General features: G+C 38.8%; 1 protein-coding gene across 1 annotated transcript in view; it reads right to left on the reverse strand.

The window, feature by feature from the left end:
• LOC115433574 (vacuole membrane protein 1-like) overlaps positions 1-23,012 on the reverse strand; it is a 99,467-nt gene that overhangs the window by 51,560 nt on the left and 24,895 nt on the right. The window contains 2 exon segments of the mRNA XM_030155054.1: positions 11,622-11,753; positions 17,647-17,883. Of these exon segments, the coding sequence (XP_030010914.1) occupies positions 11,622-11,753; positions 17,647-17,883 (369 nt within the window).

A 23,012-nucleotide genomic window follows, 5' to 3' on the forward strand; every position in this document is an offset into this window, starting at 1 on the left:
GATTTTTATGACCTGACTATTTTTTATTTATCAAGGAAGAACAGCAGCTGCAACAAGAGGAATTTCCTGCTCTTAAATGTATCCTTTGCAAAAACTATTTCACATTTTAATCAAATATTAAGTAACACAGAAAGTGATCAACCATGTCATTTACTGCTTTAATTTCAGTAAAGCAGAGTCAGATGTTTAGAGTTTCCACAGATACATGTGTTTTTTGTACAGAACGGATTGTGTCTCAGGCTGATTTCTGCTCAGGGAAAATCAGATTTACTTTTCTGCATCCTCTAATATTCATGTCTCTAATTTTAAATAATAAAAATATTGAAAAAACAAGGCTTAAGCAGGTATTTTTCAATGTAACTGACATGCATTAATTCTAACTCACTCACATTTACAGAAATAAAAGTGTAAAGAATCAGTGATGAGCAACACTTGTTGCCTTCTTGAGTATATTTATCACAAAAAACTTAAACTCACCTGCAAATAAAATCACTTCTTATGGAAAAAAAAATGTCTTTTTATTCCAGTCAATAAAAAGGTAAAGGTGTGTGTTTAGAATTAGAACAGATCCTTTTCTAATTTCCTCTTTTTCCCAGTGAGGATAAATAATAAATACCTCTCAATGCACTGATTCACCTGCCACATTTTCTGTAAAAACAAAAACCCTCATCTGCAAAACACGTCTACATTTAGTGATAAGTGAGAAACTGGTTATAGCATGTCTGAATGTTTCCTCCAGTACCAGTTATAATTACATTGTCAGTGGGAATGTGAGAACAAGACAACAGATTTTGGTCATTCCTGTGACTCACAAATTCTTACTTTTCTGCTGGTCTTACCCTATCCCTCTTGACAGCTCAACAAAAGCCTCTTTTCACAGCAATGACACAGATTTTTCCCTAATATTCACTCTTTTCTGGAAACAGGAGCTTTAATCTGTTTGGAGTTTATTTAAACTATTTCTGGGAATGAAGGAAAATCCTGATGCAGGACTTTGTGGAAGACACACTGAACATGTAGGTAAATCAAACAAACTATTAAGTCTGTCATTTCTAAATTACAATTAATAGTTTTTTTTTAATAGAAATATTCTGTTTAAGTGTGGAAATTATTATTGGTAAAATAAAACCCATATAATGCATGAAGGAAAATGTAAAACGCACTGTCACTCTATTTTCAAGGCCTTCAAAATGTTAAGAAATTCTCTGATCTGCTGACAGAGGAGGCTACAGCTAAAAAATGCATTTTTAATTCCATATTTTAGTTTTATACATTTTAGGAAAATTACAGGACCTGTTGCACTGTGGATAAATATATAATAAAATTATTCTTTCTGTGACAAATCAAGTTACTGTGGAAATAATGCTTTTGTAGAAAAAGAAGCAATTATATTTAACTTTATATTTAACTGATTTATTTTACTCACATCTTTATTTTCAAGCCCTGTTTGTGTCTTAGTAAATAAAACTTTAATACATATTTAAGCAGAAAGATACTAAAAACTAAGAATTAAAAAAAAATTTACTTACAGTCTGAAATTAATAGTGTGTCTCCACTTTTAACTAATTTTATATTCAATACTTTAAGACATTTTAAAGCACAGGAAATTACTAATTAAAAAAAAACAACATTTGTTTAATTAGACTATATGAATCAATCTGGTTCTTTTACAGTGAAATGAACATTTGTAAAATTATGCTAAAATTCATTCAGTTAATTTCTTCAGAGCTGCTTCATTCATGATCTTTAATTTTTTTGTAGCAACAAAATGTTCTGAAATGATCTTTAGGATTTTGCAGTGAAACCTTCTAGAATTTAATATTTAATAAGTCATATATGTATTTAATGGACATGTACCATACAGTTGGGAGGGGGTTATTTGCTCTATTAAAATATATTTTTAAGAAAAAATAAATAATAGATTTTTAAAAATGGGGAAAAATTAGATTTTCCTTCTATAAAGAAGTAAAAAACTGTTTCCTGTAAAAAGCGAGGCCTCTGTTACTGAAACATCACTGTTCAATCATAAAATTGTGGTGCAGAAGGGGGCTGGCGATACTGGATCAGACCTAATAAGGTCAACAAAACCAGTACAGTGCTCATGACATTCTTGACGGGGTGCAACCCGGCGAGCAGGAAATCTGAGAGACATGGGAGGTCACCTAATAAGGTGGTGGTGGGGGGAGCGAAGGGACAGTGAATCTGATTGGTTCCCCATTTGAATTTCTCCCTCCACTGACATCCAATGGCGAACGTTTCTCATAGGACGAGGCTCAGTTTAATTCTGTCGCTGTGTGTGCTGCTCAGCTGGTGGGAGACAGGGAGGGAAGGAATGTGCGTGGTTGGTTTACAGCTGAACCGCCGAACGCTGTGTCTGGCCCGGTAACACCTGACGACGGCCAGAGTCACGGCCAGAGTCGGACCCAGAACAACCAATCCCAGTGTGAAGCCCATTCGTTTTCTGACATCATGACACTTGCTCTGTTTGCATGAGAAGCTCTGCTTGACCGTTTGGCTCATGCAGGGAGGGTGAGCCTTAAAATATCACTGCAGCTTGAACAAAGGGTCCCCGAGGAGGTGGTGGTGGTGTGGGGGGGTGGGGGGGTGTAAATGTATGTGTGTGAACTTGTGACACTGTGATTTACTACAGTTCAACTATGCACTTGGACTCTGTCTTTCTGGATCGGGGAAGCGTCTATCTTAGATGGCTGGGGTTCAGACATCCAGACTCTGTTGTTGGCGGCTTATGGAAAATCACCATCTTCGCCAGGCATCTCGCCAAGGTCTGCCTGCCATCCCCCCCACACACACCTCCCCCTCCACCCCCGTCACTGCCGGCCTGCAGGGCTGGGCTTAGCAGCAATTAAATTTGGTAAGATCTTGTCAAGGGTGCAGTGTCATTAAAACGATGGAGGCTTTGGTTCCGGGTTTGGCTGCTCGGCACAATCGGTTTACTCAGCAGTCTGCACAGTCACCCCACATGGAGCAGACCTCTGTGGGAACATTACTCGCATTTGATCTGTTGTTTATAGGCTTTTCTGCCCCTAAATACTTGTGGCGGTCAGATTAGTCAACTCATCATTTGAATAAGCAAATCAGGAGTGCTCCTCCTCAGGAAATCAAGAACATTTAACCAGTTCAGGCTTGTTGTTACAGCTGTAATGCTGGAGTTTTCACATGAAAATCTGAGCGTTTCGTGTTAAAATGAGTCACTGTTTTGGAAAATATACTGCATTGTTTTTTTGTTGAAGTGTTCGGTAACAAAGATAAAGGTTGTTTAGACATAGTCCTGTGAATAAAGTGCAGACTCTGGACTAAGTGACTGAGGACAGGCCGGTTTACTCATTGCAAGGTTAGCACTAACGCAATTATATCAGAGGGATGCCAGAGGATAACACTGTAGATTGAAATGTTTCCTACCTTTAGAGAATACTGTAAAAGGACAATTAAATTACCTACTTGTGTGCAGACTTTTTGGTGACATTTTTCGTCTTGTTCCCAGATGTTTTTACCTTCATGTGAACACATGTGGTTCCATTGTGTTACTACAATAATCATCATTACTGGTAGCTGATATTTAGGAGATGAATATTAATTTTCCTGTCAGGGTATTATTATTTTACACAGACTGAACTCTTGGTTTAACATGATAGTTTGTATGTTCGGTTACAGCTGCCAGGTGATGACAGTTAATAGGAAACTGCACCGGGAAAAACCAGAAGGAAGACCGTTGTTAAACCTGATACATGAAGCCAAACAGAACACTTGGTTTCTTCCCATTGTATTAAACCGCTCACTGGGTTTAGAATACTCATGTCATTGCACACATCTGAGGTTATCCGCATGGTTGTAGATTAAACCATGAAAGTGATGTTTTACTTTTATTTTACGTATAATGCGATGTGTTTATGTGACATTTTCAGAGGATTCTCCCCTGATGAGGACGGTGATAAAGTAAACACTTTGTTTTCAGGAGGTTGATGGGGTACAGAGTTCAATCAGACAGAAACACAGGCAGCAACAAGGCTACTCTGCTCCATGTGGAAAATTCAAGTGTCAGACAAGGAAAAATCTATGCATAGCCTATACACAAGTCAACACCCACGCACATTTTTTCTCTCTCTCTCTCTCTATTGCGCGCTGTGTTTTCTCTTTTTTCTCAATGAAACTCTTTCACGCAGAAGACACACATCTCCGGAGCGGTCGCGAGCCCCCCGACTTGAAGACGGTTAAAGTTCATCTCATTAACTCCTGACAAGCCCCCGCCCGTGCTCTCTGGCACAGGAAGTGGAGTGATTAAGGACTCCTGACGCAATCGTAGCTACAGTCCCCTTTCAAGAAAAAAGAAAAGGGGGAAGAAAAAAAAAAAACACATTCTATTCTATCCGGACACACACACGGACACACAAAATGCACCCCTGAGTCCACGTTGACAAATTCTTTAACAAGCTGTGGTTAAAGGGAAGCTGGTTTTACTCTGACTCACCCCCCTCCTTTCAAACAGTTTACTGGAAATAAAGAGGGAGGAGGAGGGAGGGGGCATTTTCAGAGAAGTCACGTGACAGGGCCAGGCAAACCACAGCACAGAGAGCCTTTGAGTGCAGTAGGCCAGGGGGGAAGGCAGGCATACGCCCAGCGCAGATGGCCCTGATTTGAGTTACAGGAGATATGATCCTGGGAGTTGGCAATCAAGAATTCACAGCCTGTTAACCCCTTCCGTGCCAGATGAAAAAAAAAAAAAAAAAAAAAAAAAAATACAGGCTAGGAAATGACTTCATTATCGAGTTACAAGCCATCGTGGACTCGATCCATGTAGGATCCTCCAAGGCTGTACAGTCTGTATCGATACTGAGGATTCCTCTCCGGCTCGGCGGGCGCTCGAGCTCTGAGCTAAAGATTTAAGAGGGGAAAAAAAGCTGATATTCATGACATCAGTGTCTGGAGCCGTTAGAAACTGCATGACTTCATTATTCTTGAATAGCTCTGTTGAATGAATGAGAAAAAAAACAGTGTAGTGCTCTGCTGCTGCGCATCACGTGCACTTGTGGCAGGAAGTTGGCAAGTGTAGGCTAAGGAGAAATACCACTGAGTTGAGGTCAAAACCCTGGCACCTAGAAACCTCTGTATGATGAGAAGAAGGGACAACGGAGTTGGCATGAATCCAGCCCTGATGCCACAGGGTGGAGTGAGTGGGGGGTGCAGGTAAGGTGGGGTCACATCTTCATTGATAAAATTTAACCACTTCCTGTCTGAGATGCACAATCCACCAGCGCCACAGCTCCTCTAATCCAGCCCCAGTGGAATCTGTTTCCACTTGGTCTACTCTATTGATTTGAGCTTTCAATCAAAACCTGACAGATCCACAGAGGATAAACGTCTCCCGAGTCACACAGAGGGGTAGAAACTGTAAAACTGAGGTACTGGAATAGCAGAGTGGTGTTGTAGAAACTCCTCGGGCAAAACGGGGAACCCTGAGAACATCCAAATGATGGTAAAAGCCCAGGCGAGAGGAAAAAATGTTTCCGTATGCAGCTGATGGAAACAACCTGCCTCCAGATGCTGTCCAATCAGACAAACACGTTAAGTACATGCACGCCGACAGAGAGAGAGAGAGAGCAATGCACACTGGGAGGTGATAAGAGTGTGTGAGAAAGAATAAGAGACTAGAAACAGAAAAAGAAACAAAGTCAGAGAGAGAGAGACGGTGGCGTTTTACGGACACAACAGCATGCAGCGTCACTTCACCCCCCCCCCCCCCCCAATACGGATGCGAGACAAACAAGCGATGCTCCTCTTGCGCCACACATTTGTTTGTTTGGAAAAGACACCCATAGGCTGTAGAGATGTAGAGATGATCATTCAGACTAAAGCTTCCCTTCCTCCCACCGGCTGCTCGTCTCCCTCTTCACTGCGTCTGCTCTTTTCTCACAGTTTCAGGGGGAAGAGTGACTTTATCAGTAAGTCGGATGATGTCAGAGGTGCGGTCAGGAATGAGGTCTGAATGTGACGACTGCTTCTGGTGCCAACCGGGCCAGATGTCCACAGCTTTACTGACCGTGGACTTCACAGCAGGTGCTGAACTGTGTACGTTCAGCAGACACGTACATTCAGCTCAACGGGTTTCTCAGTCACTTCCTTGAATCAGTTTCATTATTAGTGTTTCAACACTGTCATTCCAGCCAGCTCAACTACATCGGCTGGTGCAACAGGTCCCTTCAGTAGAACATGTCTCAATACGTATGTATTTGCATAAATTCCGACCTGTTTTATTCATTAATGAGTATTTTTTTGCCTCCAGAGGATCACAAGATTATTTGGAGCTCACTTTGCATACTGAAGAAAACATATTTGAGATGGAACGATAAAGGATTCAGGCCACACTGACAGTAAATGTGCAAATGTGGGTCGCATAAAACTACTTGGAGACATGAAAAAGAACAGCAGCCATGTGATCTTGGAGAAACCCCTGTAAGTAACAGACTCAAAACTAAAAAAGGTTGCAGGATATTATTGACAATGCTAGAAAAATGACTCAAAGCTGATTTATTAATGTTATTATTTGAGAATGTTTTGTGTCATGAACAGGGTGAAAACAAAGAGAAGGGTGAAGTGACAGAACTGTTCAAATCATCTCCTGTATCCAACTGTGACCTGAAGAGATACCTTTACATTCACACACATGAAATAGAAACAAGTGAAGTCATGCTAAGTGTCTTCATCCCAGACCAGGGGTGTCAAACACACAGGCTGTGGACCAAAACCGGCCTTCCAAAGGTTCCAATCCAGCCCATGGGATGAATTTGCAAAGTGCAGAAATTACACTGAAGATAGTAACAGTGAAGAGTGTCAAACTGGTTTTAGTTCAGGTTCCACATGCAGACCAATATGATAAAATAAAATAATAGTATTATAACCTATAAATAATGACTCCAAATTTTCTTCTTTGTTTAATGTGAAAAAGATTATATTGCATTATGCCTATAAACGATCCTTTATCAATAAAATGTGAATAACCTGAATAAATATGAACAACTTGAAATGTCCAAAGAAAATTAAATGCAATTTTAACAATATTCTGCCTGTTACTAAATGTTTTGTGCCTTTGTAGGTCACATTAGTAAAGCACATTGAGGCATAAAATTGTTAAAATTGCAATTAATTTTCCTAAGAAATTTCCAGTTTTAGAGGTTATTCACATTTTCTTTGTTTGGATAGTTTGTAAATGTATAAGTTTTCATAATTTAATGGGTATTGTTTGCACTACAACAAAGAAAAAAAATCTGTAGTTGTCAATATTTGTGGTTTATCATGCTATTATTTTACTGGTCTGACCCAGTTAAGGTCATATTGGGCTGAATGTGGAACCTGAACTAAAATGAGTTGGACATCTCTGTCCCAGACGGATCCTCCAGCTGTAAATAAATCATCCTGCAGACGAACACAAACCCACCTGAGTGATTCCTCGATATGAACACATTTTACTTTTCTACTACAGTTTATTTGCAAACACAGGAGTGAGTATGTCCTCTGGAAGGTTCAAAACCATTTATGGATGCTGTTGTTTTACTGCACTTGACCTGTCTGGCTGTTTGACCCCGAGCGTTGGACAGAGAAGTGCATTCCTGAGGATGAACACAGTGTCAGGACCGACAGATGTGATGAAAAGCCTGGATTCAACCACACGCATGTTCCCCTCTCATTCCTCCTCCATTCACAATCACAAGAGGGTGAAAAAATAAATATTTACAATGAAATGCTCTGCATCGCTGAAACATTTGCGGCACCGTTTGATATGAGAACATTATTTTACAGGGAGTTTCAAACTAAGGGCCGGAACTGGAGGGAACATTTTACTGAAGTGCATCATTGCTGTTGTATTAGTCACAGACTTTTGAAAGAGCACAAATCCCACGAACAAAGACACAGAGCAGAACTGGGTCACAAGGTTTTACCTCAGAGTGACTGTAGTGAATGATTTAGGGTTAGGAAATAAAACACAAAAACAGTGACATACAACATGACAAGAGGTACAGAGATCTGCTTTTAGTTTCTGTGTCTGAGACATGAAAATACCTGACCTCATTAAAATCACTAACACATTTTCAAGGTTATAGTCCTACTTTTATTGATTTTAAATGCTACTATTTTTATTTATTTATTTACTTATTTATTTTTAATTATCAATTAATTTAAGCCTTGTACGTCACTCGTACATTTTGTGACAAGAAACCCTGTGTTTTCTGTTTCATTGCTATCTGACTCAAGTTATATCTGTATTTACTTCATGTACCCTCACACCATTGAAAAAGAGGGTATAAAATAAAATAAAATTACGATAATGAAAATTTAAAAAAAACCTAAAATAAAATGCAAGAGGAAAGGAATATCACATGAGCATTTTGAGACCAAGTGAGGGATGTTTCACAGAAAACTTAGTAGGTATATACCAAGGTTCTAATAGTTTTGGATTTTTCATTATAGTTTAGTTTTATTTAGTTTTGACTTTTTTTTTTCTTCTAATTCAGTTAGTTTTAATTAGTTTTGAGAGCAGGTTTGCTAGTTTTTATTAGTTTTTGTTATTTTCTAAATGCTTAGTTTTAGTAGGTTTTTTTAATATCTTTTCTCTTCTTCTCTGTCGTCGTATTCAAATAAATCCCAGACAGGACTCTGCTGCTTTCTCCCAACTTTAGTCTCCATGTTTCCAGGTAGAGTGGGGACCAGAAGACGACTGGAAACCACAAGTGACGGACCGTTAATTATCATATGGTGCCGCTAGCTAAAAGTGCTTGAGGAAAATAAATCGATTTTGTATCAATCCGACATTGACAAAGACGAAAACAAAGGGAATTTTATCCATAATTTTTATATGTTTTAGTTAGTTTTATAAACACACAATGCAGTTTCAGTTAGTCATCATTTTTTTCTTTTAATTATAGTTGTTGTTTTTTTTCAGTTAACAAAAATGTTTTTACAATTCTGGTTTTCATCATTTCGTTAGTTTTCATTAACGATAATAACCTTGGTATATACAGGGTTATTCAAGAAGAATGAACCGAATTCATGACGGGTTGCTTCAGTTCTCAAGCATCATCATGGAATGAGTCACTGACCATTTGAAAGAGGAAGTTTTCTAAGTTTTGAATGGCTGCCTCGATGACCTTAAACATTGAATAACAACAGCGATCAGCTCAGTGGATCATGATATGCTGATGCGTGTCTGGGAGGAATCCTCTTATCGCATTGATGTCGTCCGTGCCGCAGGTGGTGGACACATTGAACACTTGTAAGACAGGAAAATAAAAGTTGATTGTGAGTAGAATACTTGTGACTTGGCTGGAGTTTTCTATTACTTTCCCATATTAAAATATTGCATAATGAAATCAGTTCATTCTTTTTGTATAACTCTGTACATCTGTTAAAAGAGGCTTTTATTTTGTGAAGTCATTTTTTAATTCATGCAATACAAAGCATTAGAAAGGCCTGGGGCAATGATGCCATGGTTATTTCACATCTTTTACCTCAGTTCTCTGACTATGCAGGCTGAGCAATTTCTGAGCACTGCTTAAATGGAGATGGATGACGATGGAGGCAGATGCTGCAGGTCATAGCATGGTGGAAGCAGAAGTACACTATGTTGCAACGTAATAATGGCCAATAGTGTAATGATATTGGCCATTTTAAATGTAATAAAGCCAGTAATGTAATAACTTGCCAATAATGTAAAAAAATGTTTGAGACATAACTAGAAAAGCACTCGGACAGCGCAGACCTCCGCCAAGGCAGATCAGCCCCCCCCCCCATCATTACCAAATTTAATCATTTGTTCCTTGTGCCAGTATCAACATTTCCTGAAAATTTCATCAAAATCCATCCATAACTTTTTGAATTATCTTGCTAACTAACCAACAAACAAACAAACAAACAAACCCCCATGAAAACATAAGGAAAGAGTGCTGTGTGGTGTGTATGCTTGATGAACGAATATGGCAACTATTTCATCCACTATACCTGTTTGTGATGCGCAAACTGCACAAAAACTGCAAAAAACCTTTTATTTAGAAGAAATGCAGTCTATTTTATACATGGAGGTCATTATTAGCCAAACGATATTACATTACTGGCAAAAAACCTGTATTACATTATTGGTAAGTTACTACATTATTGGTTTTATTAGATTTAAAATGGCCAAATTAAAATTTTTCAACTTTATTGGTTGCTACACACCACTTACATCAATCTGAGTTGGAGCCATTAAACAATTGTGACCGTGACGGCTATTAAAACCATTTGGCTGATTATTGCAGACGTTCACACTGAAAAAAACACAAGTAAAAACTCAGACCTGACAATAACGTGTGTCCTGGACAATCCAATCACACATTCAGCTTTAATATTAGGTCTGAAATAAACTCAGGGGACACATTAGAGGACTGAATACTCATCCATAGTCTCTGTGTAGCCAAAGGTGTCATATTAACATTTTTATAGGCTTAATTATGTCTGAAATGTTCAAAGAGCCCAAAAAGTCACTCCACCTTCACCCCTTTGTTAGTTTTCTCCCTGAGGACATAGAATATCCACCGTTCACATAATCCGGTAGAAATTCATAAACTTGTTTTAAGTACTGGAGGATGTAATCATCCATCATAAAGCATAAGCTGTCATATGGACATTTAAGGTGTGAATAACAGACAGAAAACAGTCCACCTTAAAAACCACCGCCGCTGCTCGCCTTCAGGCAACACCGGGGATTGAATTTCCAAAGAAACAATAGAAATCCAGCCTGTTCAACCTAACATTAACATACGCTACGTTTCAGACTATAGATGAGCTTGTTTATTTTCACATAAGACATTTCTTGAAAACGCTATGTGCAAATAGATGCTGTTCAACTGGATGTTTGTATTCTACAGCAGAACCTCGTGGTACGAGTTTATTTTGTTCCATGACTGTGCAATTTACTCGCTTAACAATCAGTTTTCCCCATTGAAATTAATTGAAATATAATTAATCCATTCCAGCCCAAAAAAAAACCACACAAATTATATATTTTTTAAGAATTTTTAAAACAGGAAAAGTGCAGTTAGAAAGAAAATACCTATAAAAATATAATAAAAGAGAATGCAAAAGAAATAAAGTGGTTTTATTAACTTATTTACCTGAAAGATAAGACGTGTCCGCAAGGAAGACGATGGAGGGGGAGGAGGAGGATTATCATTTGGAAGGAGAATCTCCCTCAAATTAAAACGTCAGGTAGAACAACTTCTGGCATTTTCTCTCTCTTTACTTAATTTGTGCTTTTTGGCCTCATTTTCATAACTGTCCGCACTTGCAGGTCTTCTCATTAAAAGCCTATCAAGAGAAATCTGCTTTGTTCTGCTTTTCAAAATATTCCAAAATTGCGCTAGTACGTGACATACGAAGCTCGCCCCTACTGCAGATTTCCGCTTGTATTTCAAGACAAAAATACTCACGGTCCACAGCTCGTAAACCAAATTACCAGTACAATGGTGTGCTCGTACTGCTGGGTTCTACTGTATATCTGTGGACTGGCATTAACAGGGCTATGGAGAGGTGGATAAATATGGTGGAAAATGGAATGACGGGGTGCAGCCTTTCACCTGTGAGGACTCTGCCTGGTCCAGCAGCTCCTCAAACTTCTGGTAGTCTTCATCTTCAGGGTCGGCGCCAGAAAGTCGAGCAGCTCGGGCCATGAAGTAGGGAGGAAGTTCTCCTATCGCTGTACCTGCCCCCTGAACATACACAAATGCACAAACATACACAGGGTTAACTGCGACTGCTGCTGCTGCCGCACATCTAAACTCAACACTTCTTTAAGTAAGACACACACAGACACACTTTGTTATCTCAGTTTTTGGATATTTATGCTGTGTTTCAAATTTTTTTGGTCAATACAGGGGTTAAGAAAACAAATATATCAATGTCCACTATCCAAAGGAGCTTGCAGGCCTTGACGTCTGGGATTGTGCGATCAGAGTGCTTAATAGGAATAAAACGGAAAGGATTTACGAGATGAAAATCCCACAGATTATTAAACGATCAAGGATACATTAAACACAGGCCCAAAGAGGTGAAAAACCAGATGCCACTTCCAAACGGCGTATCAAAATTCTTCACAGCTAACTGCTCTGTTCAAAAATCGCTTCGGACATGTGGAATGCAGAGTTTCTGGAAAATTTAAGAAGTGCTAACAACCCCAGGGGGGTCGAAAAGAACCAAGATATCGATATCCGACAGCCAAAAGGAGCTTGTAGCAATAAAGCGGTGGAGGCTGTGTGATTGAGGGTGGCTTAACAGGGAGAAAGCGGAAGTGATTTGGGGGAAATAAATCCTCAGCTCTTGGTCGGTTCACCAAGTTCATACCGCCAAAACATGAGGACGGGGAGAAGAAGAGGGAGTCGGGGAGTGGGGAGAAAGGGGGTGAGGGCTACAGAGTTAATTAACACAATGAAAACAGCCGCCAAGAAATGCAGTGTTTTTGGAGTTGCTTACAGCTCATTACTTTAATGTTTCCAGGCACAGGGGAAGAGCAGGGGAGCGAGGGGGAACGGGAAGATGCGCTGGATACAGTATGTTTAATTTACATGGAAATACATGTGGCATATGGACAAATTCAGCTCCAACATCCCCGAGATGAAGTTTTCTGAGTGGAACGCTGACAAATCACAGCTTGAATCTCTCTTCTGTAAGAACTAGTTAATCACAGCCACATTACTTTCATGTAGCTGGATCACTTAGCCAGAAGATGATTAGTGCGTAGTTAGCAACCATGGCAGCGTCAACAAGCACAAACAATCATTTTGAGGAGGCGGTGCTATCCCAAAACCTGGCAGACTGCATCTTTTATGTGGACACCCTGTTCTCTTGTTCACACTGCTGTCTTTGATGAAATCTGCCAGTCTTGCTCATAATGGAGACGTGCCTTAATCTCCCAGCAGCTGCTCCATTCAGTAGTTTTGCCTCTGTTTGTGAGCATGCATGTGGGGGGGGGGGGGTATCCACCTGCACAGTAGTGATGTTTGAAGTGGGCCACTTAAGGGGGCTGAAGTGGTGGACAGGGGGCTTAAAAAGACAAAGAGGACAGAGAGAGGAGACAAGAAGACGAGAGGTGGCAGGGATGGGTTGTCTCATCACCACAGAGCCGGCGCTGCGTATCCAGTGGGAAAGAGGAGGCTGGAGGAGGGGGAATTCTACTGTGGGCTCATTCAAACCGTGGGCACAACAGGTGTCACCAACTGTAGATCTGACAAGTGTCAGGCGAGGCCACGGCGGGCTGGGGTTACAGGGGTGTGGCGCCGACCGGGTGCCGCTGGGTCCGACGGGATTGGATGGAAAACACACACCCACAAACACAGACTCCTGTGTCACACCTCAGACAACGGCGTGGCTTCAGCCAGAATGGAAAGGACTCAGTTTACATCAGGAAAACACTATGGAGGATACGTACAGGGTTTAACCAGGGTCAGTGGGGAGTTTGGGGGGGTGGGTGGGTGGGGGTGGGTGTGTGTGTGTGTGTGTGTGGTGGGGAGTCATGCCAAGAAGATTTTATGTTGATTAAAATCTGCACATATGCCAAATTCTATATAATGTGGCAGCCTGTCTTATCTTACATTGAAAAGATGGACACAAACAACTCATTGTAACTAAGGATATTTTCTTTCTTTTTTGTCTTTTTTTGTTGATTTATTTTATTTTATCTATTTATGTATTAGAATAGAACAGAATAGAATAGAATAGAATAGACTTTATTTGCCATTTGCACAGATACATAGCAGTATAGGTATATCGGAATTCTTGTGCATTTCCCTGAGTCAGAATAAGGAGTTAGAAAAAAGGTAAAGATATGACAAAAAAAGACAGGTACAAAACATAAACACAGCTAAATACATATAAAAACAGTTATTGCACGTACAAGCACAAATACACATTTGTAAAATAGAGTACTATAAAAAAAAAAAAAAAAAGAGTAATAATAATAAGAGTACTGAGAGGTAACAAGTTATTGCACATTTGAATTTGAATTAGAAGTACTGGGACGTAGTTAGCAGGTTATCGCACATTCAATTTAAAGTACTGGGAGGTAGAGCAGGTTATTGTACTTATTGTTGTTATTGTATTTATTTTGGATGCGTGAGTTTATATATTTTCATTGGAGTATGAGGTGCATTAGGGCTGGGACTAGAAAGCTATGTTGTAATATATTATGTTAATGAAACTGAACATTTATGATTGTTATTAAAATTCAATAACCAAAACTTTGGAGCAAAAAAAAAAAATCTGTGCATGTTTTGTCAGAGTCTTAGACTAAAATGTGGAAAATTGAGTTCACCGATGTGGGGTTTGGGGTCATGTTTCTCACTATTATTAACATATCGTATACAAAATTAATACAAGAACACCCCAAAACCCTAGTGACAAAAAAAAAAAAACAAAAAAAAAAAACACTAAAGAAATCTAACAGTGAACCAGAAATATCCCATTTAGAGTTCTGACCCTGTGTTTGTAACAGATTTAATTTCTCACTAGGTCATTATATGGTAAATGTGCTCCTACAAACAAATAAATTACAAATGCAAGGACTGGTTAATGGGTAACTTAGAATAGAATAGAATAGAATAGAATAGAATAGAATAGAATAGAATAGAATAGAATAGAATAGAATACAATTTAGCAGCTCTGTTTCTGTTTAGCAGCAAACACTTAAAGTGCTAAAAAAGTATAAAAATATCACAAAATTATACTGAAATTTATACTGAAAAATATTGACATATACAAAAACTAATAGATAAAATTCTAAAATATACAAATATTACTAAAATATTCAAAAAGTCAACTCTACACTACAGATAAAAGAAATGCATACGACATATAAGGATATATACAAGATAAAATTAAAAATAACTATTACAAACTATCACATTAATGAACAACTGCTGTGTAAAAGTTGTCCATTAAATTAAAATTGTCTTATTCCAGTCTCTTGAAAGTTAATATTTTCTGGGGATTTTTCCTCATGTGGGACATTAAACTGAAAGTCATTAGAGAAATACAAAACAACAATGATAATAATCAGTACTTGCAAAAAACACCAACATGTGCATGTTGTATATTTTGCTCTTTCATGTTTGCACGTATACATCCGCCTGTGCGGTTAATTATTACTGACAATAAGGAAGCATGACGCCAACTACAGCAGAAAGAAGATATGGAAACAGTCCGGTTCCTGTAAAGTTCACGGTGGTGAAGAAGAAGCTGAGGACCTGTAATATTTCCCCCTCACCTCAGCACCTTCCACAAAATGCAGAACAGGGAAACAGATAACAAAGGAAGATAAACTCATATCATGTGTCAGCGATCAAGTTCTCTTTTCTCAAGATCTGGCAGTTCTGCCTTTCTTGGTAATGTATAAAAATATGACACACACTGAGATGAAAGAGACATTGACAGTGTTTATGCAAAAAAAAAAAAAAAAAAAAAAAAAAAAAAAATATATATATATATATATATATATATATATATATATATATATACATATAGTGCAGCATTACTTCTAGATCTGTGGTTTGTTGCTGTGTATGAATTAGTTGTGAATGTGTGAAAGTACAGAGACAGTCGTGAGTGGTTTCATGAGACATGCATGAGTCATTGATAAGCCACAAAAGTCCTGGTGTTAGTGTTATGACACAAACTGAGAAGAGGTGCATTCTGTATGCAAGTAAACATAATGATAAGACTGTTCAAGTTCACACATGCAGATGTAGTCCTCTAGTAATATGTTTTGATAAAGTTATACACTCTCATTTCTTATCCTTAAAATTAAAGCAGACTTCCTCTTTAAAAGCAGCTGCATTGGTTAGAGCAGTGTTTTTCAACCTTGGGGTCGGGACCCCACGTGAGGTTGCCTGGAATTTCTAGTAATTGACAAAAAAAAGCAAAAAAAACTTACTGATAAAAAAATATATGGTGAGTTGACAGAGACAATCCCAATCGATAACAGACATGACAAACTGTGAGTGTGAAACTGCAGCACTGTGGTTCTGTTTCTGTGTCAAATGTTCATTGTGGTCAGTTTCAGATGCTGCAGCTCTTTCATAATTCATAGTTTGAGTTCTTGTTTGTTCAGTATTAATTGTCCTCCTTGTAAATCACAGCTGGACTGACTGGACAGATCCTGACCAAGGAAAATCCAATTCTCCCTTTGTGCAGTAATCTACACCTGGATTTACTGCCTCTGTCCATAATAATAGACATTATACAGACTAAACGTCCTCTAAAATTAACGTTTATTTGCAACATAGTATAGCAAACTATTACATGATCAGAAACAAATTAATTTTTGCAAAAAAAACCCCAAAACATCTCTATTTTGAATGTCTGAGGTCGCCAGAAATTTGTGATGTTAAAATGGGGTCACGAGCCAAAAAAGGTTGGAAACCAGTGGGTTAGAGGGTGAAACCAGCAACACTACCTCATGCAATTCATGATAAAAGCTGGGGTTTTCCAAGCACGATTTATTAATTAGTACGTTTGCACCCACAAGGCTGGTGGAAATTTGTATGAATCGCAGCTCGAGTCGCACTTTTGGAGGGACGTCACAAACACTCAGACAAGTAAAAGTCAAACACCTGTGAGAGATGATAATGGAGAGAGAATGGACGCAAATGGTTTTCACTTACCATGAATAAATTACATGTTCACTAAGAAAGATTACAGTCTGATCTGAGCAGCTAATTTGGAATCCTTAGCGTGCACAGTCTTGAAAAACAGGGTCTCTAAAAGCCCACAATTTGGGTGATTGTCATGTTTCTGCCGCCCTGTGTGTAATGACACCTTTCACATCCTGCAGAGTAAATGACAAATGCACAGTGGTCAATGTGGAGATGGCTGGATATGAAACAATATTCACATCCTCTGCTGTTCAAATATACACTATATGGACAAAAGTATGTGGACACGTTGAATTCAGGTGTTTCTTTTCTAACAGGGGTCTGGGATACAAAACAATAATGACAAATGTCAGAATATAGGTTTATATTGGTATAAATATCACTGCATTGGTTAGTTTGGTTTTAACTGTTATCTTTGCTTCCAAAATGCCTCAGAGATGGTTTTTACTTAATGTCTCTCAACATTGATTTTCTTGGGGGGTTTTTTATCCATGACTTTTTCATGTATATGTTTTCTGTTTTATTTCTAGGCACTCAAGTAGGATTATTTTGTTTGTTTTGGTGCATATTCAGAATAAACTGAACTATGATTTTAAATATTCTACCTCAAAATTTCTAAAATATTTTTTGTGCTCTGACTGTAAATAATCATTTTCGACCACAACTAACCATATACTTTCTTCACATCTCAATTTGGAAGAAAAATCAATTAAACTTTAAGGAAATATTGATGCTTATAAACTATACGGACATAAATATTAGGACACATCATGTCTACAGCTGTAAGATTTCCTGTTCATGAGGATTTGTAATGTAAACATTAAAAAAAAACAAAAAAAAAAACACCTGAATTCAACATGTCCCAATACTTTTGTCCATATAGTGTACATGTAAAAGGTCATCTGTATGTGCGACCACCCTTTTTAGTGTTTCTGGTCCATGTGCAACAGTCACTCACCCACATACAAGCCTCCAGGCGGACTTTGGAGACGATGGTCCACAGAGAGATGGCTCCCTGGAGGGTTCCTGACCCTGCCGCCCCACCTGCCCCCGCAACCTCCACCCACTCAGCCTCAGCGTTTGATACTGGTGCCTCCTGCTGGGGACAGACTATTTGGTCCGGATAGGGTGGCTCGGGGAAATCCACCGAGCCGCATTCATAAGCGGCCAGGGTCACCGATGCTATGTGTGGTCCCTGAGAAAGACAGAGACACAAACAGAAAATAGGAGAGAGATGGAGATGAAGAGAAAGCAGTGAGATGCCGTGGGAGTGAATGTACCTGTTGGAAGCAGTTTTGAGTCAGAGGAAGACCCCATGTGACCAGCACAGGGACAAAGTGAGTCAAAGATCAAGTGATAACAAGACAGTTGGCAGTGGGTTTGAGTCTAGTAGTTCCATCTGAAGGGGAACTTTTACCTACATATTTGACTTAATATGGCTGAAACTTCACAGAAATTCACTGTAGAATCAAAACAAGAGTGCTGGGTGGAAACAAAATCTGAAACTATGATTTCATGTTTTTATTGCTTTTATGTGATAGTGTAGAAAACACATCTTGTCTTTTAAGTCTACCTTCTTTTTAATCTAAGTTATTCACAGCTACTATACTCTGCATTTATTTGTTTATTGTGTGTTGATGTGGGATGGCTGTGTTTGTGGAGCGGTGACTGCATTTTGTACTTTGAATTTCCCCTAGGGGATTAATAAAGTAAATCTATACTCTATATTATACTCTATATAACTTCTCTACAAGCACACACACTACATACGATGCACCTGAAATGCTTCAATTATAACAATGATGGAGTCCTTACAGAAACAATACAATTAAAATTTGTATTTATTTATTTTATTTTTCACTGTTCAATAATATTTATTGTAGTGTTTTTACTGGATGGCATTTTAATTTCCTTTTACGAATTACAATGTCAATAAAGAATATTACACTCTCTTTCTTCAGGTTTCAAACTTCATGACTGTTCCTGCTTTAAGATGAGAATTCACATACTTGAGGAGCCACTTTCTTTGACAGTATCATGATCGGTTTACATTTCTGGTTCTTGTTATTTACTTTCAAAGAAAGGAGATGAGGTGTGGAGAAGAAAAACTATGAGTCTGAAAGTATCTTGTTTACTCCACGTCGCTGCACAGAAAAGACACGCACTACAATCACTGTTACAGAAACAGATAAATAAACATTTCAGGAACATCGTAATATTCAGGTCAAATCATTAGAAACAATCTGTTACTAGTTTGGCCTGTTTTGAGAGTACGTCAGAAGCATACTGGACATACTACGATATCAGAAATAGACCTGCACAACGCAAGGATAATTAATGATGACATTGTTCAATACTGAGCTGATGATGTGACAAATGAACCTCGCACCTGTGAATTAGTTTGCAACACGTGAATACATGATGCAAGTGTCTGATTGGAAAACGTACAGGATTAATGAAGCCAAATGTACCACTTTGACATTTTTTCTCGTGGTCTTTGGTCAAATTTTCAGACCTCCCATTCACATAAATAACAGTCCAACAGGCTTCACAGTTATTGTGTTGACCTAGTCTGAACCATGTCTCAATCCACCAACGTTCCATTTGTCCATGACTCATGTTTGTGCTACTGACGAAGCTGCTAAAATGTCGTACCTGAACCCCTCCACCCCATGGATGACTGTTAGATGCTCCACTCATCTTTGTAAAGGTAAATGTAGAGAAAAAATCATTTGAAAATCTCCACAAAAAAGTCTGTATGGGTTAAATATACAAATGAGCAAAAATTATGAGATTTCAGTGTAAAAATATAAATGCATTTCAGATTTAACTAGAAAAGTTATCATTAGTATTTAGTACTATTTGCAGTTCAGTGTCAAAACAATATCATCTTCTGCAACATTGATTCACCAGTAAAACCCATGGAGTTTCATCAGTGGCATGTTTTGTCACCCACTTCATGAATATTGATCTGAAAACAATTTTTTTTCTCGTTTTCTGATATAATAATTGAGCTTTTACGAACATCTGCATGATCAGTGATTTCTACTAAAGAATGCAAAATGTAAAGAATAATATTATAATAAACAGAGATAAATCAAAGGTTAAATGTAGAGAAAAAATTATCTGAATGTCACCCCAAAAACAGCATTAGGTCTTTCAGGGTTAAGGTGTGTTTTGTGCACATTTTCACATCTCAGTGAGAATACAATTTATCCATCTGCACTAATGAGTTATCAAAGCAATATTTTTGTGCTAAAGCTGTTACTTCACACTGTCTCATTATAACAACATGGCGGATCATTTCATCCGTGAGTATAATATTTAATTAAGGATCCAGGATCCAATTAGGAGGAAAATGTCATGTAACTTTGCATTTCCTGCGTGTGAAGACATACTGAACAGTGATGTGAACGGATCTGGAGCGACGCAGCCTGATCTGTGCAAACATAGGTAGGGCCGGCGAGTGTGTGATGTGAGCGGCTCCTGTGTACTCGGCCCGTAGCGTGTTTACAATCCAGCGTATGAATGTGTAGGAAGGGTGCTCCCAGTGACGCACAGGCCCGTTACGCAACACAGCACCAACGCAATCTGGCAACTCTGGGGTGGGGCTGGAACTTCCGGAGCCACATAGAACAAGGCAGGGCAGGACGTGACGGGGTGTGGGAGGGCAGGACAGTGGAGTGGGAGGCAACAGGAAATAGCCATCGAGCCCCTTGGAAGTGAACGGAACAGTCCCGTTTGATGACACTGAGGCGTTTATGTGCAGATGTGATGATAAGGTTCAAAGCTGGGATGCATCAGATTGTGGGTCCATAACAGTGACATACTGGTTCATTGAAGAGTTACAAAGGAAATGTCTGGTGGTTTAAAGGTTGGTCTAATAATACAGATAGTTTTACTAAAATTCATTTATTGGACAGACAGCCACATGATGCATAATTAACATATACATGGAAAATTAATACACAACATACGCTAAAACTACAACAACTTGTTCATCCATTACAGTAAGAAATAACTAATAAATGATTACTTTCCACTATTAACTATCTTTGATTTAATTAGAAACTGGTTGAACAGAAAATCAGAAAGATTATTGTGTCGTGTTTCCACGACGCAGTTCCGGTTCAACTCAACTTGACTTGGCCTTTTTGTGTTTCCATTAAGTAAAAGAACCTGGAATCTGGTACGCAGCAGTACTTTTTTAGTATTTGCTCGGCACAAGTTCCAAAATGGGTGAAGAGACACTAAAATGTGACATGTAAACACTGCAGACTACTGATTGGTCAGAGAGTTGTCTCTGCATCAGTGCATCATCAATGCATGACCCACCATTAAAAAAAAAAAAAAAGATTAAAAGATTTATTTACAGTAAATATAGCAGTAGGCTAATCCATGAGGACAGCCCGCAAAACGACACTGTGGTCGGTTGGTCGAGGAGGTTCAGACATTTCTGTCCTTGGTGGCCGATGAAAAGATTCAGCATGAGCTTGACAAGACAACATGTAACGAGAGAGTTTATCAGCAACTCTCTGAGCAGATGTCATGGAAGTTACGTGCAGCGTTGCTATGATGTCCAGATACTCTAAAGTCGGTAGTATCCTGTAATGGAAACGGTCTCCAGGAATAGTACCTGGTACTCGAATCGAGTTGAGCCGGTTCCACAAAGTGAAAACATGGCATTAAAACCAAAAACCTTGACTGAACCTTAACCTTGATTTTTTTTCAGCATTTTTCTCTTTAAATGAGCTCATAACCAAAATTGATTAATTCATGATTCATTCAACATGTGCAATAAGCAAATCAATGTTAATAACAAAAACCTCCAGTTGTAATGGTGACAAAGAGCATTATTTGTTAAAGAAATGGATATTTTTGTATGCAATATTTCACTTGTGCAAGAATATACAGCAACAAGCCAGCAGTATGTATTTTCCATTTCTGATCAGGAAGAACAGTCTGCAACGGAGGTAGAATCTTGAAGGATTTTTTCATGATTTGTAAATGAAAATGACAATCAATTGAATTCATTCATTCATTTTCAGAACCCTGATCCCTTGTGAGGGTTGCAGGGAATTAATTGCATTATTTTCATTATAATCTTATAAACTTATGCAAATGAACTTAAAATCACTGAATGCAAATCAATTAATAAATAAATGTGAAACTGAACAAAAACCTACAAATTAATCTGCATGGGAGTGATTTATTTTCCAGTTGAGAAGCCTAATATTCCACCATCTGAGCTGATTAATCATGTAAATCAAAATCTCCTGGGCCAGAACCCCATCCCTCTGAGATCCTCTATGTTCCGCAGGTTTCGCGTCTCCATCCCCGGTACCGTGCACTGACCAAACACTCGGACAGGATGTAAACGCTGAGGCTTTGCGTGACTCAGAGGACATATTCTCCCTGTGTGTGTTTCTGCCAAACGCTGTGTCACTGCTTCTCACCTTACACAAAAGCCCAAACCTCTCACGTTGTCGTGGTGACTCACCATTAATCTGCAGCCCTGCCCTCCACTTCCAGGTACTTGTAATACCTGTGTTTTGTTTCTGACACACATGAGCACACTTGATCTGCTGAGGGAAGTCAGATTAGATATTAAGGGTCACAACACAAATAAGAAAGAGAATTCTTTAGCAGTAACCCATAAATCATCCACCGGTGAGTTTATGTAAAGCCTACGTAACTATTCCACTCCTCACCGTGTCCTCCTTGAAATCTACCTAATGTTTACGATGCCTGCAGCGACTAAAATACACCCAAGAACTGACAGACGCACAAGGTTTCACTCTCTGACTCGATGGGATCCACAATGAAGGCAGCATTTCTGGCATTCCTGTGGCGACCTGCGGAAACCATCGCCTGGCCTCCAGAACTAGTGGGATCCCCACTCCTGGGTATGAGCACATCCACACAGACTGTGAGGAGACGCACACTTCGGATCTGGGACAGAAAAACGTGTGTTTCTGTGCGTCTGTATGTTGACAAAGCAAAACGAGAAACTATGACAAACTACCATCAAACAAAGGAAATAAAATTATCAGCAACAGTTTTAAAAGAGTAATTCACTTGGAAAATTCCCGTGTGTGTGTGTTTAATGTCCATTTTTTCCATAAGAAATACAGAGCCACATTTAGGCAAAACACTAGACAAGGAAAAGTTAAATTATTAAACATGTTTGAGGATATTTTAAATACAACCAAGACTTCATTAAAGAGTAAATAGAATGGGTTTTACATAAAAATGTCCTTATGTTAATTTGTAGTTAGGGTTTTCCGGGTTCTACCATCTTCCCTAAGCTTAACATGTCACTTT

The sequence above is a fragment of the Sphaeramia orbicularis genome, chromosome 14 (assembly GCF_902148855.1).
Source record: "Sphaeramia orbicularis chromosome 14, fSphaOr1.1, whole genome shotgun sequence".
Taxonomy (NCBI): Eukaryota; Metazoa; Chordata; class Actinopteri; order Kurtiformes; family Apogonidae; genus Sphaeramia; species Sphaeramia orbicularis.